We start from the raw sequence: 19,622 nt of genomic DNA, 5'->3' as shown, positions 1-19,622 counted from the left end.
ATCCGATAATGATATATAAGATTCTTTCAATAACTGCTATTGGATGAAGGAAGTTTGTTTGAAAACAAGTTACAATAGGGTAAAAGGCATATACACAGCTTCAAATTTTGAATTGAGCGTGGAACATACTACTCGGGAGATGAAGAAAGTGGACGCAACTCATGACCTTTGCAGGAATCGCCATCCATTAATATAAATAAATTGTGACTCGGTGCTGTAAATTTAGTGAACATTTAAACAAATCAAAGGAATAAAGTGTATTTTTTTGAATTAAATGTGAAAAATAAAAGAAAAATGAAACTACTGAATTTTTTTATATATATACGCACAGAAAGGAATAAATGTAGTTATTTTTGTAGAATGGTCTTTAATATTATTAGCTTCCTCTTTTAAAAATCTGGAAATTTTATTCTGTTTCGAAAATTTGATTATATGTAGTATCGTCCCCTGTTTTTTTTTTTTTTTATCCAAACGGATTTAAAAAAAGATAGTTCACAAATAGCATACGGATAAAAAAAAAATACAAAATGAACAAAAAAGGAATAATTTTTGACGATTAATTGACGAATGGTATGCAATGGGTAAAAACTTTATCCTTTCTCTTTGGTCAAAATCCTTTGTCTTTGGTCATAATTCTTCGAATATACACATAGAGCGTTTTTTAACTATAAAATAAATTGGTCAAATCCTTTGTCTTTGGTCATAATTCTTCGAATATACACATAGAGCGTTTTTTAACTATAAAATAAATAAAGAAAAAAATCGAACCGTTTCATCATGAAAGTTTTCTGTGGATTGTGTATTGAATTTTGCAGAGTCACAGAAAAATAAATAAATCCATATCATAACGAAAAGCTTCGTGCAGCTGTATATTTTAACATCTTTTAGGATAAAGTAATTTCTAGTCATACGACTACAAATTTATCATGATGCTCAAAATGAATCATTAATAAGAAACATCTTATCTGAATGTTTTTAAATTCTCTCTCTTTTTCACACACTTCATAAAATCCCATACTTTTCTATTTACATTTAGAATATTTTCGCATCCAAATTTGAAGAGATTATTTCTCATAGCGTCAAATTAGTAAATGAGCAAAGTAAATAATTACTTAAGGGGTACATAATTTTAGGGAACTCCGAGGTTTCGAGACTTTTGTGGTATTTTGAAAGTTATACAACTTTGTGCTTTCATTTAATTATCGAAAAAACCCGCCGTACAATGAAACTTATTCATATTAAAATAAAGTATTGATTATATTTAGTATAATCAATACTTCAAAATTAAATTAATTTTGAAGCACAATTCTAATTGCATGGCTAATTAATTACCATTTGAAAGTTACTATTTACATATGTTATATGTTATATATACATGTTATGTTATTTTGTAATTCTAAAAAAATGATGTTCATTATAATTTTAAAAAAAGGATTGATAGATTAAATAACATCTAGAATGGGGTAAAACAAGTTCAGTAATTTGTTTTTACTATTTTATTTAAAACAGTATATAAAAATTAATATTTAAATTTCAATTATGCAATTCTTTATATGAGATATTCTGGAACCAATTTGTATGAAAATAATCAGCAATCAAGTTGGGGTTTTACTATTTATTTGTCAAAATTTGTTACTTAAAATTACTTATAAAAAGATTAAATTAAAACCGATAAAAAAAAATTTGGTTTTGAATGTTTGTAGGTAAAAAAGACATATATTATCTTAGGGCGTCTAAAATGCTTAATCTGGCTCTGGGAGTGAGTTACTCTTTCCATAAGCTCATAACATCCGAATGGGCTGTTTTTTCAAGTATGCGGTGCTGAAGTCTTTGCCGTTGTTCATCAGATAGTATCACTTTCCCTTCTCCTACAGTACCTTTGCGGATAAATTTGCCTTCGGATATTTCGCCCTTTTCCATTGCTTCTTTCATTAGATTCGATAAGTTTCTCAAAATGGGATTCGATTTCTGATCCTCTTCTGGTGCAATATTGATGAACTGTTCCTTCCAAAATTCATTGACAGTTGATTTCATGAAATCGAGACTACTGTATTTCAAGATCTTCTGTAGAACTGCCTCGTCGTTATCTATAAGGTTTCTATAGTATTCTTCTCCTAAAAAGCGAGCAATCTTCAAACAAGCTTCCCTAGGATCGGCCATCATGGATTCATAGGTTAAAAACAAAACGTTAGGTTCATTTCTTCGACTATATCCATCCAAGAGATGATCAAAATAATCACCGTTTTCTACCTCACCTTTGATGAAAAGTTCAAAGAGATCATCAAAAACACCATCTGAGAAGAAAAAAGTTGGGAAAAATTGCAAATGATGGTAGTACGACACTACGCAGTCTGCAGGATGCCTCGCAACGTAGACGTATTTGGCTTCTGTAGAAAAATTCATGCAATCAAATGGTAAATGTGTCTTTATACAACGAGGTTTGGGTATTTTGGAAAATTCTTCCATTGGCGTCATCTCTAGAAATGGTATAGATTGGAAATACTCTTTAGCCGTCTTGAGTGGCTCGCCATTTCTGAGTATAAGTGAAATGATTTGCGTTGTCCACGTAGTACCACATTTAGGGTAAGTTACGACGAATATATCACCTGTTTCTGGCTTGTAACTCATGGCATCTTGCAAAATTTCAAAGGAACATTCGGCTGGAAACAGCATGTTGTCATATTCCACATAGCGTGGCTTCCTTGTCACCCTAGTCATTTCTTTCTGCAAAGAAAAGTTTTTAATATTTACTGATGGTTAGAGATTTCAGTGACACGCTATATCGAAGTTTAACGATTTCAGATCATTAATCTAACTAAATGGAACATGCATAATAAATATTTTATCTAGATATTTATTTTATATAGATATAAATATTTTAAATATAAATATACTAGACATAAATATTTATCTAAATTTATTATATCTAGCAATCACATTTATCATATATTCCATTTATAATAAATTTATCAAATATAAAAAGAGAAGGATTGGTCTACTCTGGATAGTAAATAACTGACAGAATCATCTGACTATCTCTAAGGTGTTAAGATAGCCCGTTTTGAAATAGAGGCAGTAACAGAAATTTGCAGGTTCAAACATTGAACATTATGAGCCCTCTCCCCTCCTTTACTAATTATAATCAAAGCTAATTGTTAATTTAGTTCCACATTCAGCACATTTTTAAACAACAATTTATTTTTTTAAATTTTTTTTAGTAACTTTGCGAGTAAACACGTTTTTATTTACTTACTAGCTGCCTTTAGGGGACCAGCTGGTTTGGCAGGATTAGTATCCTTTGAAATTTTCAGCTCAATAATTTATGTAAATTGGTCTTTTAATAACCTTTTTAGCAAAATATTTTTAAGTTTCAAAGTTTGATAGTCAAATAATTCATATTATTATATATTATTATAGAAGCCTGACGCCACTCTTATTATTGTAATGTATATCTTTCTAATCTTGTGTCAACTTCCGTAAAATTTGAAGAAGTGATTAAACTTCAATTAAAACAAAAGCAAAAAATGCTGAAACCAAACTTATTTTTTTGAAATATGGATATAGAAAACAAAATCGTTCGGCACTGACGTTTTATGTGCATTATAACATATGTACTTTTTATGATTTATGCAATATATCAAAGAATTATACCGTAAAAATTTCTCGTAATTTCGTTATAAAATTTATTTTTTAGTTTTACTTTCAAAACGATTTAAATGAGTTAAATAATAATATTTAATCTCGCTTTAGTCAATAAAAATATTTCTGAAAAAATTATTGAAATCTCAATTTTATACAATCCTTTTGTCATAAGGAATTATATTCAGTGAATTCATTTACTCCAACTCCGAATAAATAAGTATAAGCAGCAATGTTTATTAAGATGCTAGTTTTCTAAAATTGGTTTTTAGGTGCTAGATTTTCTTATTTTAAGACATTTAGCTTTTCTTTTTTCTTAGATCTATCATTTTATTTTACAAAAGAACAGATAACTTACCTTAACCTCCATTATCTGTATAAAGGTTTTGATTTCGTTCGAACTGTCTCTAGAAAAAGTTCTTTCGCAATGTAATATAAATACTACATTTAGGTTATCCTAAGCTCTTTTACCCTTACTATATTTTTTGGCACCTTATCAAAGCTATTTATGTCAAATTTTATTTTTAATACAAAAAAATAGTGCTTTAATTCAGTGACGTAGACTATTTCTTCGAAATTTCGTATAGAACATCGAATTGCATCTCGTGATCACACGCATAAAAACACATTTCGTTTAAAAATTATACGCTGATAAAAATAACGCTGAATAATATTTTTATATTGCATTATGTATACTATAGTCAATTCACTACTTTTAATAATCATAAGTGAACCAAATACATGACTCATTTTGTAAAAATGCAAACAGTGACTTAAGAAGAGTCATTCAGAATTTACTAGCAGCATCTATAGATCCTACTTTTAAGGGTAAGGTTGAATTTTGTTTTTAGTACCATAAATCACTCAGAAATAATGTGAATATTATTTTGTTTTTTTCGCAATTACATATAAGGGGTATACTTATTATTGCTGAAATAGGGGAGAATACAGAGAGGCACTCTTTCACTGAAGGGGGAGAAAGGAGGGATGCAATACACAATTCCAGGAGCAGATGTTTTGCTTTGTTAAAAGAATGGGGGATGGCTCTGACATTTTAAAGAATGAAGCTTTCACTAGAATTTCAGGCCACTGGTTTTTAAGGTAATTCTTTTTTGAAAGCAATAATAAAAGTTCTCGTTGTAAATATTAACATGCTTGACGTGTTTTATTAGAATAGACCAAAAGTTCCCAAACCATGGGTACATTAAGGATACCCACAGGGCCGATCATCTGGAGGGGTGCGGCAGATGCTATGCATCGGAGCCCCACGATCGAGGGGCCCCAACAATAATCAAGAACTGAAATAATGTTCTGAACGGTAATAGCAGGATGGAACGAAGAGAGGACGAGATTTAACTGGAAAAAATAAATGGGTTTTGAAATATAAGAAGTTTACAGATATATTACAGTTTAGTGCAAGTGTGCAACATATTACACAGTCCAGACATATTAATGTGACCATCGCCTACTTTTGACGTCAACGTTAAATAATCAATCGCAGAAGACACATATTATCTGTAAATTATTACACGTATTATCTGTGAACGAAGGCTGCGGAGATGCGTTCGGGCGAATAGACGTGCAACTATTGAGCAACTAACTGACCACCCAGATGAACCAAGGGACTACCAAGAGAGTCTCCACAATGACAGTTCAGCAAACATTGATGCGTATGGGCCTCCGCAGCAAACGCCTGGTTAATGCACCTATGTTGATTGCTGTTCATCGGCGATGAAGGCTGGAATTTGCACGCCAATACCGCAACTGGAGACAGGTGGCTTTTTCCGATGAATCACGTATTATGCTCCATCGGAGAGATGAACGTTAGCGTAAACGGTTTGAAACGTCTGAAAGCAAACACCCTGCAACAATTGCTGGAAGGGTCCAAGCTGGAGGAGGGTTCATTATTGTCCGGGAAATGTTTTCGCTGTATTCGCTGGGTGCACTCATCATTGTGAAAGGAACGATGGATCAACACAAGTATGCATCTATCCTTGCGGACCGTGTTCACTCCCATATGTGATTTGTTTTTCCTCAAGTTGATGGCATCTACCAGCAAGACAATGTCATAAAGCTCGCATTGTACGTGCTTGGTTCGAAGAGCACCAGGAGGAGTTTACCGGACACCATTGGCCAGCAAATTCGCCGAATTTGAACCCAGTCGAGAATCTGTAGAACCAACTCGATCGGGTTGTTCGTACCATGGATCTTCAACCGCGTAACCTAGTGAAGCTGGCCACGTCACTGGAGTTGGCATGGCTCAATATCCTAGTGAACACCTTCAGGAACCTAATTGACTCTTATCCTGCACGTCTAGCAGCTGTCCGCTCTGCGAAAGGTGTTTATTTTGGATTTTGACAGTTGGTTGCATTAATGTGACTGGATTATGTATAAGCATAAATACGATCATTTACCTCACTTACTAAATTAAATTGCATATATTAATTTGATAATTCGTACTTTAAAATGTTTAATATTCTTAGATTTAATCATGTCCATGCCAAGGAAGTATCCCTCTGGTTTTCAAGACTCGGTTTCAAAAAAGAAAAAAGAAGAAAAATTATATTTCAAAAAGTTATGAGTAGATTTATTTCCTTGTCAACGAAGTAATTCTGGCAATAAAATTGCATTGATTTTAGAAATTATAATTCAAACTTCAACTGGCAAAGAAAGTTCAGCACAAACTACACAATCTCGCAATGAAAGTGTAGAAACTGTGAAACTCTTTGAAGAACCATATTTGTATACAAATATTATCGAATCAGAAAGTAATGGCAATAACAAAGTGATCAAGTACATATAGGTGATTCAGGTTTATGATCAAGTATTATGAATGATTTTAAAATGTTTATGTTAAAAACAGACCTGTCAATACAGAGGAGTTTTTACTAAGAATGCTGAAGATAGATAATTTTCTACCATTTATTACTTTTTTTAAAAAAAGTGCCAATTGGTGAAAAGCAACTTTGCAATCACTTATTTATTCAAAAACGCAAGACGACATTTTGTTTTAGTTGTATATTATTTTCCAGAAGAAATAAAAAAAAAAAAATCTACGTGATTTATAGGTGTTTATAATAACTGGAGAAAGTTATCAACTGTAATTCAAGATCATGAGCGTTCTATCTGTCACTTAATTCATTTATTGCTTAGAAAGAGTTACTAAAACGACTAAATTCATGTTCGACTATTGATAAAACAAATAAAGTTAATATAAATAGGGAAATGTAATTACTTAAATTACTATTTCCAAGAATTATAGATATGATTCTATTTTTAGCATATAATAATCGTCCACGTCGAGGAAATATGGAATAATTAGAATGCCTAATAGCAGAATTTTTTTAAGTTTCTCAAATTATTAAGTAAATACGAGTCTATTTTTATGGATCATATAAATAGAATAAAAAGTCCAAAATTAAGATTGTATATGATGTAGCACATACACCACAAGAACAAATTATTCCTGCGTTAGGAAATGAAATTCTTAGTAAAATTAAAGACAATACAAAAGTAGCCACGTATTACAGTATCCAAATGGATTCTACTTCTGATATTTTTCATATAAAAAAACTTCAGTCTTTATTAGGCATGCACATTTTGAAGAGAAAAGATTAAGTATAGATGAGTCATTTATAGGATTTATTGATGTGAATGAACTAACAAAAACTGTATTGGAAATATTAAGTGAGCTTGATTTAGATATTATGGATTGCAGTGGACAGGCACACGACAACGATAACAACATGAAAGAGAAATATAAAGGAGTAGAATCTACAATAATTGCTCTAAACACTCATGCAACTTATATGCATAACCTGTGAAATTCTTTTAAATTATTAATTTATAATGTCGCTTCCAGAAATAATTTTTTTTATATATATTGCAACGTTTATATTGCTTATTTTCTGCATCTACAAAAATATGGGAAATTCTACAAAAGCATTTTAATATTATTCTTAAACCATTATGCGACACTCATTGGGAAGCCAAAATAAATACGATTAAAGCCGTGTATATCAGTTCGAACAAACATGAAATGCCTTAGAAGAATTTATTGACTCAAATAATAATATAGCGGTATTTGAAGCTAAAAGTTTATAGTTTATACAAGAAATGATATTTATTTTATGTTTAATAGTATGGTTTACAATATTGTCCAAAAATTAGCACTATCAATAAACTATTTCAAGTAAAAACTATTGTCCTCGACTGCGCTTTTAATTTAGTTAATAAATTTAAAACTGAAATCCAAAATTTAAGAACAAAATTTAACTCATTTTTAGACGAAACAAAAGGGATCATACGTAATTTAAATATTTCGGAACATTTTCCTGAAAAACGAATTCGAGAAAAAGAAAAATTCTGTTTTTAAACAGTGGAAGATGAAATTATAAAAAAGCTGGTTGAGGAATTTAGATATTGTTTTTTAATTCTGTAACTGATACTGTTATTGTACAGATAGAAGATAAATTTAAAAGTATTTCAAATTAGTTTCTGATATAAAAACTTTAGCAAGACATGAATTTGAAAATTTTTTCCAAAACTTTGTAACGTTTTATAATAAATATGTAGATGAAAATCTAATCAAATCATTGCTTTGCTACGGATTTGAATTGGAATGACAGGGATGTAAACAATGCTCTACAAATATTGCAATATATATTAATTAATAATTATAACGATTTATTTATAAATGCATTAACTGTGTTAAAACTTTTCTTTACATTGTCCAGTTACTATAACAAATGCTGAGCGCTCTTTTAGCAAATTAAAATTAACAAAGAATTTTCTTCGGTCAAGCAAGTACACATAAACGCTTAAATGCACTTGCTATACTAAGCATCGAAAAAGAAATTGCAAAAAATTGTAATTTTCTTGAAGTAATTAATAGCATCACACTTGAAATAAACATATATAATTTGTAATAATTTGTGTTCGTACTTGTTTTTCGACTTTGCAAAAAATGTAGGGCCCCATTTGGTTTCTTGCACCTGGGCCCCTTCATAGAGAAGGCCGGCTCTGGATATCCGAATCATGAAGGTATATGCACCTTTCCGCAATTTTTTAAAATGGGATTTACAGTTAAAATCTTCATATTAGAAGTATTTTTTTTTTGTAAAATAATATTTAATAATAAATATTTTTTTTTTTACAAAATTTCATTTTTGACTTATAAAACCCCTTCAGAAAAGAACATTTTCTGTTCGTCTTCAGTAAACTTCAATTCTAAAAAGTGAAACTCGAAGTTTAAAAGTTTGAGAACTTTTGGAATAGACCTTTTTTTAAAATCAATTTAATCGATTTTTAATCAAAATGAGACCATTGAATGAATAATTCGTTGTGGTGCAACATGGCAACTGTTCTGGGTTATTAACCTGTACAAAAAATAGTTTTATTTAATTGGTATTTTGTTAACTTTAAAGATGCCTCGAAATTATATTCGGAATATTAATGAAAAACCGTATAGCTAGCCTCTATCGGAAACAACCACTGAAACGGTTTTTACAGGGAGACCAAAAAATCAGGAAAGGTATTTTGAAATTCTAGAATTTATACGCGATACGTTTCTGCTGACAGAGGTACAAAGGCTTGCAAAAACATTGGGATAAAAGGGATAAAGCAATTCTGGCGTTAAAATCCTGGAAAAGAATAATTTACTTTTTTTTTTTTTTTTTTAATTTTTATTTTTTTAGCGCTGCAAAACAAGAACCTGAGATTTCAGAATTAAAAGATGATAATGAAAGTATTTGGGCTATTACAATGAATATATAAAGGAGATTGTTATGGGTGTGAAAGCTATGCGAAGTTTAATTTTGTTATTCATTATTAATTCTTTTAATATTGTTCGGTATTTTAATAATTTTTCTTTAATTTAAATAAAAAATATAAAAAAAATTTGATCAAATTACGCCAATATTTGCATTTATTTGTAAATAATTTGTAATTTTAGAAACAATGTTTTTACTCCTATTTACAAAATTTCAACCCAAAGCCACATGTGCAAAATTACCAGCCATAAGAGTATTACAGCGCAAATGAATTTTTTAGAAAATTAATTATTCTTTTAAAAGTAAACTGGTTGGACAAAAAAGAACTGCCCTTACTTAGAACTGCACTTAATGATTGAACTTAATAAAGATTGGAAGTTGGTCAGAGGAAAGTCATTATTTACTTCTGCAAAATTTTCTTAAGATCAAAGAATTTTCCTTCTAAGTTTACTTATTATCGTTCATCAAAAATAAAATAATTCTTTCGTCCAAAAAATATTTTTTATGTAAAAATTACTTTCATATTGCAAAATATTATAGATTACAAATTTCTTTTATCGTCTGAAACATTTAAAAAAAAATTAAAATGAGAATCACAATTGGACAGACGAGTTTTGAAAACTAACAACTGCTAATTTTCTCAAAAATTACAGTGAAATCTGTTTTTGCGCGACCCTTTTCTATACGATTTTATTTTGTGTGATTTTTTTTTCCTTATATAAATTTCAATGGTGTTGGTATTTGGTAAAGTTTTCTGTCAGTGTACTTATGTACACAAATACAACGTGTATGATATATAATATATGTACATATTGAGTCAACTAATTTCAATATTCTAAATAAAATAAATTATATATATTCCAAAACTAAATGTATTCCAGTATCTTCAAGTTATGAAAGTAATTTTGAACCACTTCATCACAAGAATATGCGCGTTTTGGATTGCGACGAATTGTATTGAATTACGTGCATTTTGAAAATTTCTCCATGTTTAAAATTAGAAATTAAATTTAAAAAAAATGTTTCTATTTATAATTTAATTATTTATTTTATTTGGAAAGCAGTTACTCATTAGTACATTTTCAGCAGATTTCCTTTTATACAGTCTCCCTCACCACATAAAATAATTTTTTTCTTAAGTATGTTATAAAAAATCGTTTGCTATTGCTATTTATGAAGTTTCGGAATATTTTTTGTTGAATTTTTTTATACGGTACCTATCTACAGCACAAGAATAGGTTTGACTGTATTAATATTAGTAATATAAATATTTCATATTTTATTCACAAGTACAGAATTATTAGAAAAGTTTTAAAGAACATTTTGAGGCAGTTAATTGAATAATTTTTCATTAATAAAAACAAGAAATTAATCAATAGTCGAACTTGATTATAAGTATTAATCGTCTGCTTTAATTTATAGTCATTATTTTTTAGTGTTACTGTTGAATTCTTCTAATGCATTTTGGTAACAATTCCTCATTCGTGTTCTTGATCTCAAAAAGTAAAAACATTGCTTCTGCTTCCAAGAGCTTTATTTTCTTTGCCTTCCTTCGAAGTTGAGTGATGGACTTCTTATGCATCTTTAAATTACTACTCCAAATTCTCATTTAAGTTACCCGAAGTTCTATACTCTTCTTTAATATAATATCATTTATTACTTCATAGGAGACTCAGTTAAAGATTATGGCAGATTTTTAATGACAGTAACTTTTTACCTAATTAAATAAATCAAATAAAATTTTCGATTAATTTCCAAGTAATTGAATATATAATTAGTTTTTGCATTTTAAAAAAATTGGCCGTATTCTTTCTTTTGTCAGAAATGGTAAGTGTACTAAGTTTGATTGAATTTGGTCTAATTGTTTGGAAAGAGAATGTGCATACAACTTATATACATTGTACATTCATTTATATTAGAATGGGACTTAGACGATTCTTGCTTTTTTAATTCGAATTTTTTCTCTAATTCCTGGAATTTCTTTTTTGTTATAATGTTGAACCATTATTTCTAATTTGAATTTATTTTGATTAATTTGAAATCAAAATTTGTAAATTTTAAATTATGAAATTCCCTCTTTTTGTAATATGTCACCAATGTACTGATTTTTTCTTTCTAAGAAATAAAACCCTATCCTTCTTACCATGAATTTAATAAAACTAAATAATATTCCAGAAAATGAATGTAAAAAGTTTGATAACTTATAAAAAATAAATAAAAACATTAGTATTAACAGAATTAATTTCATAATTTAAGAAGATCGAAAAAAAGGAAAGTATAATCTTAAATTTCGTGTCTAGACTTTCCAAAGCTATTACAGATTTAAAAAATCTTAAGATGAATTTTATATTTCTCACGATTACTTGAATGAAAAATTGAAAAAATTAAATTCCCATCAGAGATTAAAATTTCATTGTTTAAACTCTAACAAAGGAGCTGCATTCTCTGACCAGGAAAACAGAAAGCAGGAAATAGCGGATGTGGAAATGCATTCAGAGTTTACACAACCTAATTCCAAATGAGATTTTCCTTGAATTTATCTGTTACAGCATTTCTTTTACGCACGTCTAGACTGAAGAACTGGTGAAATGGAAAAGCTAGCAATTCGGAAGAATAATTTGAATTCACGTGATTTTAAAAATGCGAATAAATTGAACTTATATATATCCAATCTTAAGAGTTACGCCCAGAACAACGGTAGAGAGAACAAAAGAAGAGTATAGAAATACATTCAGAGATACATACCCGAAATTTAGTTGAGGAAGAATTTTTTGTTAGGCACTCAATTGCATGCTTTTCATGTGCTACTGCAACTTCATTTGGACGATTAAAGTTACAAATATAAAAACCTGAGAAGTTTGGAAAAGTAAAAACCCCTGCAACTCAGAAGTTAAAGTGGCGTTTGAATAACAAATGGTTAGAACAATTATTATTATTATAACCATAATAATAACAAAACATTATAAGTTAGATTTATTTTAAGAACGCGGATAAATTGGAATTATCTTTATCTACAAGCTAAACGTTTGACCTAATTCTTTGCCAAGTCAACAAATGATTTCCAAGTTATCGTCAGGGTCAGGAAACTTCGGCATTCATTCTGCAGCTATTGCCACATCTGTAAAACTATCTTTCTTATCAGGAGATATATTGCTCAGCGATGCAATATTACAAATTCGGAACACATTATTAAAAGAAAAAGTTTCTCAAATTCCAAAAATGGGTACAAACGGAATTGTTTATATTAAGAATAAGGAGGAAATGGTCTCCCGAAACTTTCTCACATATTCTCCAATTAAGGTCCTATCCCTTCCTACTGAATAAAATTATGAATCCCTTCCCACTGAACAATGTCCTGCTAGTAGTAAAACGATCGGCACATATATGCTTTGAAGGCTAGAAATGCACATCTCTGAGCAATTTGAAATTTTTTTTTTAAATTAGCTTTTTAATTAATAAAAATTAAGGAAAATTTTTTCGTTGTCCACGATTACCTACAAAAGTATTACAGTATACGAATAATTTTTATTTCATATTAAAATTCAAAAAATTATCTTTTTAATGATATCATTTTTTTTGCCATGTATTGCTTTTATATTTTTAATCAATTTTTAAAAAATATTTTAAACATTTTTTTTTCAACAAGAATATTAAGATATATAAGAATTCTGCACGTATATTGAACTATTACGAATACATAAAACGTAAGAATCATTAATTAATTAAGAATTATAAGAATAATTTTACATATTGCATACACAAAAACATAAGAATTCTGGAAGAACATCTGAGTTATTGATAAAAGCCACAGTTAAAGTTGCCAATATTTTTCATCTCTTTTGTTTTATAATACAAATTACCATGGAATTACTATTAAAATTAAAATAAAAATCAATGAAATGCTCAAAATAATGAAATTAGACTTCTGTCTTTAATAAAAAATATTATTGGGAAAACAGATTACAGGAATTCAATCTATATATTTACTTAATTCTTAGAGGAATTTATAAAAGATTTATATTTATATTTAAAATGCTATTAACATCAAGCAAAATGCCAAAATTTACAATTTAAGTTATGAATTAAGCTATATTGTTAAAAGGCTACAACAAAATAAAATTATTATTATTTGCGACATTTAAATGGTCTTGAAAGAAAAATTAAAAGTTGAATTTTATGATGAATCATAGAAATTTTTATTGAACCATCCTTTGAGATATATCATTAGTTATATAGAAAATAATCTGTATTACACTTAAGATTCCAATTTTGTATTGAATTGAAATCTTATGTGCACTACAGATACTTTTAAAAAACACGTTTTGTTTCAACAAAAAAAGTTGCAATTTAATCATTTTTACTTCAAATTAGAGTTCAAATTTTAAAAGAACCGAAAGAAAATAAGGGAAATGCATAATAAAATGAACAGAATGGCGTTAGAGTTATAAAAACTTAAAAAATATTTTGCTGTGGAAGTCATCCAGAACAAATTATATAAAACATTTAATTGAAAATTTTAGTTACCATTAATACCGGCGCTAGTTAAATACTATGTCATCAAAACTAAATTCCAGCAACAAAAGAACTTCCAAAGGTATAAGAGAAAGAAAAAAACAATTCGTGATATTATCATACGAAATTAAATAATGACAAACATTTTACGGTTTTTGCTGAGAGAACAAAATTAATTGCACAATAAATGTCAATAAAAATAAATTGCAGGTATTTCCAATAAACCTATTCTATGATAAACAATAAAAAAAAAGGAATTAAAAATATCCTTGAAGTAGATTCAACAGAATTTAAATTCATTGCTGTATGAATAGTAAAAATATGAATGCAATTGAAGGAAAAAAAAAAAAAAAAAAAAACTGAGTCTTAAACTGGTCGTATTTTACAAATGTGACCAGTTTAAGACTCAACATGAAACAGCTATCTGTCTCATTTCTGTCTCAACATGAAACTGCTGTTAAGACATTTGACAAATGTGACAGCTGTTTCAACTGATAAGCTCTTTCAATAAAACATGCAGCTTCAAGTCTAGATTTATTTAGATACAAAGTTTGCAAAAAGATTTGCATGTGCAAAATCTTTTTATATAGCAGCGTCTTAAGCATCAATTCTCTGAAGTCCAAAGGCGAAGATCCTTTTTGTAAGTTTGCCCAAGTATTTAATTTTTATTATACTATTTTATTTAATCAAATGCTCTTTAACTGTAGTATGGACTAGCAAAATAACCAAACGTACCTGAGTTATAAATTTAATTTTTCTAAATACAAAAAAAAAAAAAAGGTTTTATTTTTTTTAAAGTAATTTTTGATGAACGTGGGGAACTTTGCTTGTACCCTGCTCACAGTAAATATTAATAGAACGGATATTTTTAATGAGAACCAAGTATTTTGATTTACTAATATTATATTATTGAATATTAATGTATTTTCAGTGAGTTACCAGCAGCACATGTTCTGAGTAACGGAAGTGATCGATTATTTAAAAAAAGTTATCAAGAAACGGAATTAAAGATAGGCATTTTTAAAATTATGCTAACCCACTTACTTACTTGAATTTAATTGCATAAACAGAAAATTAAAAAAAAATTAAAAAATATTTTAATAAAATATTTTTTAGTTTATGAACATAAAGAACGAAATTTTCAAAAATCAGTTATCGAGGAAGTTTTAAGTGAGACTGCTCATTGCGAAATTGGTATTATTTTTACAAATTTCCTGATAAACTGGTTCTTTCAAGCGATGTGCATAGGTGCAGAGGTCAAGAAAAGTGGAGCACATATATATTTAATGGCAGATTACAGTTGGAGCTTTCAATTCTAAACTTCTTTTGGGCATAATAGGAAACTATAAGAGCTTAATAATTGAAACAAACGATTTTTTTTTTTCATTTCATGGTATTTAATGCAATTCTTTAACATATCATCACAATTGATTTATTTCGATTTGTTCCAATTTATTTCTACATTTTTTTCATCAATCCTTTCGCCGTTCTCTCCTGTAAGCAAAATTTTCTGTTTTTCGCCGAATTAGAATAAACAAAAATAAAAATTCAAACAAGTAAACATTTACAAACTATTTTAAAAGTTTTAAAATGTAGAAGAACGCTTGAAGCGCGTTGCGACCGCCTTGCAAAAGTTTCACTTGAATGCACTAGATGCGTTACGGACAACGAAGAGGTTAATATTACTTTAAATCTAATTCTCTAATTTATATTTGACATATTTCATAAGACTTCTGAACTGATTTATTTTTTGATTTATATACTGCTTCCTTTTTTTCGATTGATTTATTGCATTGACTTTATTATATCATTGATTTACATGCGTGGTAGCTTCTATATGAAATGAGTGCTACATACTTGCAATTATTAGTGATATGTAATTTTCAATTTATCTCATATATTAGAATCAATATTCCAAACACAATGACAGATTTTATATCAGCTCCATTCCATAAAATCATTGGCAATAAAATCAGTGTTGATCACATCAGTGACACTCTGAAGTTCTTACAGATGAGGGGGAAAAAATTCAAGTTAAAGTTAGTCGTAGTTATATTAACATAATTATTAGAAGAAACGTATGGACCAGTGGTAGACATAACTTTGCGCCAACATTAGATGACTATATCTGAACGGGTACTAGACAGGTTTGGGGTTTAAAAGTTACTCTTAAAAATGACGTTTGAGATACCTGTTTGAATTCAATGCTATTTCAAAGTTCTCTTTATATTATAATCATTTCTATTCTTCAAAGAATATTCCATCCTACCGAAGCATTTGGAAAAACTGAATAATCTATCTGTTTTAACCAGATAGATAGATTATTCAGTTATTACTGGAACAGAATAACACTATCTCCTTCGGATAGATAAACTCTCAAACAGCTCTCTCAAAGCACCGCAGAACAGTTCGAACTCCAATCATTAAATGGAGAAACTAAACAAACCGTATAACGAATTCAAAATTTTAAAATAAAATCTGAGGCTCTAAACCAAGAACACCCACCAACCCAATAGTTTAAAAATACACATCCAAACGATCGATCAACCAAACCTATGTCACTAGACATGTCGGGGGCAGTTAGTATGGAAACAAGACATTCCACACAATATTTTTTTTTTGGGGGGGGGGGGTCAGGAAATTGCTGTATTTCATTCAGCGCAGAGAGAAGCGCCATGTTGCTTTATAAGGGCGGTTTGTATGGAAACAGGATATTCCATTACATTTTGGAGATGGAGGAAATGGCTCTATTTCATTTGGGGTAAATAGAGGAGCCATTTTGTTTTGTAATTCGGCTGATGCTAAACTCTCACATTTTATAATTTTCTGACATTCTGTTCTCTTGTTCAATTTTTGCTCTAAGCTGTCAGGGAAAACATGTCACTTATATTGATCATCCTATAAGTTTTGTCACATAAAATGAGTACATTTAGAAGACTTCGCATTCTTAAGAACGTGCTATAATTTGCGATATTACTAAGTTTTTGATGCGAAAAATATAATAATAAAATAAAAGAGTAGATTCTCTAAAAATACTAATTTCAAATATTGATAAGAAAACTGCTGAAGTAACAGGGATTTCAAAATTATCATTTAAAAAGTCGTCGTGACTTTTCAAAAAAATATCTATTTATTAATACCTAATGGTTCATAATAGCCACTATCTTTAAAATAATAATATAAAAGCAGTAGAAGAAATATCGTTGAAAGAGGTTTTTGATGCGTGTGATTATTTTCAAGTTTAAATAACAGGAAAATTTTAAGTTTATTTACAATGCAGTTTAATAAGACTTTTTTCTCTTGATTTATCAATTAATTGTTATATTATAAATTAATCCTCAATTTATCTTGCACAATAACTTACTAAGTAATCTCATTGCCATGCCATTTCTCAAATCACCTGTAATGTCTGGAGGTTAAGAACCTTGAGTTCAAGCACTCCGTGATACTCTCCTCAAATAGGCAATTCCGCTGGAAAAGATTAGGCAAGTACTAATTCAACCTCTTCATAAATGTGTTAAAAATGTTTTCAAACTAGAACTTTGTTGATAGAATCAGTACGAGGTGTATATGGTTTCAACAAGATTGATCGATTGTTCATATTGTTAGAACATCCATGAGAGTTGTTCCAATTGCAATTTCTGAAGGGATAATTTCTCGTTCAAGTGATGTAAGTTTTCCCATACGGGACTTTTGAAACACTTTACAAGGACTTGAAGTCAAACTGTGTGAAGAAGAAATGAAGACTTTGTAAGATATCAAATGGAAGAAATCGATGATGAAATGATGAGAAGAGATGAAAATAATTTCAAATACGAGTTCACACAAATGGCCATCATTTAAATAATAATGTTTTTAACATTTAAGGTTTGAAAATAACATGTTATACTAATTATTTCTGTGGCATTAAACTTTATTTTTCCGAAGATTAATAGAGTAAAACTTTTTTTAATCTCTTCAAATTCGTGTATGTAAATCATATGAGAATCATATTACTTTTTATAAATTGATATTAAATACTCAATACTCAAACAAGTTAAATTCGATAGAAAAATCATACATAATCCATAAACAATTTGAATGTGCTATGTATTCTTAATTAAAAACGTAAAACAGCACATTTTCGGGGTAGCACATCTAATTACATTATAAAAAAAAATAAAGTGGTTATAAAGTATCTTTTTTTCCTGAACTGTTCAATGTAAGCTTCGGTTCCAAGGTTTAGAGAACTTATAACAATTAGCAGAATTTTTTCATTTGTGTAACATTTAGAAAACGGATTAAGATGATAATTTAGCATTCTTTCCGAAAACTGGAAACCAGTTTTATTACAACACCCTCCTGCTAGATCCCTGAATGCATTTGAAAGAATTTTAAATGTAAGTGACCTAATTAATTTTCTCTATTAAATTATAATATAGCTTTTGCCACTTCAACTATAGGAATATAAAAATTTTTACAGTTTTCATGAAGCCGCCATACGTATAATACGTTTTCTCTAATAATAAAATAAAAAGATCTTGAAACATGCAACATTAAAATGTGAACAACTGTGGTTGAAATAAATAAATTAAAAAAAAAACATTCCTCTAGGCAAGCTGGAAGGCAAAGGTGGATTCCATTTATATCTAAGTTATTACCTGGCAATATAAATTGTTGATGTTAGAAGCAGTCACCATTAGGGCTTGAAAATCACTTTTCAGCTCTAACTTCTAAGATATTGTAGTTATCGAAAAAACTTTAAGTCGTTCGTCTTAATGAGGGGCTAAATTGGCTAATTGGATTTACTTTTCCCTCTTTAATATTAAAAAGTTATAGTGAAATAAAAATTTCAACCCCACACCATTTCCATCCCCTTTGAGCTAGATGGTCGAACTCATTCGAGGTTTTTATATTTCTTACAACATATTCCATATTACAACTAATTCGAGGTTTTTACATTTTTTTTGCAACGTATTCCATATTACAACTCATTTGAGGTTTTTACACTTCTTACAATATATTCTAAGCCGGTTAAAATCCAAACAGAATTTCTCTAGTAATCTTGTTCACAAGATAACATGAGTAAAGCATTTTACGCATACATATATCTTTTGAAGGAAAGCTAGTTTTGGGTTCTAGGGTCCATGATAGGTGATCTGAAGAAATTTTCCCCACATCTTGTCATGAGAACCATTATAACAGATAGTCTTTCTATAGGTATCTATCTAAAAATTCATCATGTAGGCTAATAATTGTTATTATCAAGAACTGTAAGTTCTTAGCAACTTATGCCTCCAAATTATTCACTTTATATGCGCTCAATTCACTATATAACACAAACAAATGTGAGGTATATTATAAACAAAGTAAAACTTTTAGAAAATGACTGATGCTTTACCTTTTTGTTAATTTATTTGAAATATCTTTTCTTACTTATAGGAGAAAATGTGGAAAGCCCCGAGATTTGTTGAAACCGACAACATACTGACTTCCGCTCTTGATGTACCTGAGTTACATCGGGCAGCTAAGAAGTTTCTACCAACAAAAGACGATATCGTTCTTGTAACATATCCCAAGTGTGGAACTACCTTGGCATCGCAGATACTATCTCTCATTTTGAAGAAAGGGGAACCACCGACAACTAAGGAACAATATTTCTCATCGATAGCATTTCTAGAGCGTGCAACAATGACAGAAATATCACAAATGGCCAAACCT

At 29.3% G+C, this 19,622-nt stretch overlaps 2 protein-coding genes across 7 annotated transcripts in view; one reads left to right on the top strand and one right to left on the bottom strand.

Annotated features, from left to right (window-relative positions):
• Window positions 1-1,600: 1,600 nt before the first annotated feature.
• LOC129966858 (sulfotransferase 1B1-like) lies at window positions 1,601-14,017 on the bottom strand. 3 transcript variants are annotated; one of them, XM_056081451.1, is made up of 2 exons: window positions 13,935-14,017; window positions 1,601-2,724 (listed from the first exon to the last, which is right to left on the bottom strand). In XM_056081451.1, the coding sequence occupies exons 1-2, from the start codon at window positions 13,935-13,937 to the stop codon at window positions 1,765-1,767; spliced, it is 963 nt and encodes a 320-aa protein (XP_055937426.1). In that variant the 5' UTR covers window positions 13,938-14,017; the 3' UTR covers window positions 1,601-1,764. The 3 variants fall into 3 exon arrangements, with proteins under 3 accessions (XP_055937426.1, XP_055937427.1, XP_055937425.1); XM_056081452.1 differs by lacking the exon at window positions 13,935-14,017 and adding an exon at window positions 12,156-12,409; XM_056081450.1 differs by lacking the exon at window positions 13,935-14,017 and adding an exon at window positions 3,998-4,156.
• LOC129966859 (sulfotransferase 1E1-like) overlaps window positions 4,405-19,622 on the top strand; it is a 16,037-nt gene continuing 819 nt past the window's right edge. Inside the window, exons 1-2 of one of the 4 annotated variants that reach the window (XM_056081454.1) lie at window positions 4,405-4,467; window positions 19,344-19,622. The exon at window positions 19,344-19,622 is cut by the window's right edge and continues 819 nt beyond it. In XM_056081454.1, the coding sequence (XP_055937429.1) occupies window positions 19,350-19,622 (273 nt within the window). In that variant the 5' untranslated portion in view covers window positions 4,405-4,467; window positions 19,344-19,349. Of the gene's footprint in view, window positions 4,468-4,622; window positions 4,741-4,782; window positions 5,978-14,363; window positions 14,563-19,343 lie in introns of those variants that run through there. The other 3 variants (XM_056081456.1, XM_056081455.1, XM_056081453.1) reach the window with 3 other exon arrangements.

Source organism: Argiope bruennichi, chromosome 4, assembly GCF_947563725.1.
Source record: "Argiope bruennichi chromosome 4, qqArgBrue1.1, whole genome shotgun sequence".
Lineage (NCBI taxonomy): Eukaryota > Metazoa > Arthropoda > Arachnida > Araneae > Araneidae > Argiope > Argiope bruennichi.
Note: the sequence above shows the minus strand (reverse complement) of the source record. Positions and strands in the feature narration are given on the sequence as shown.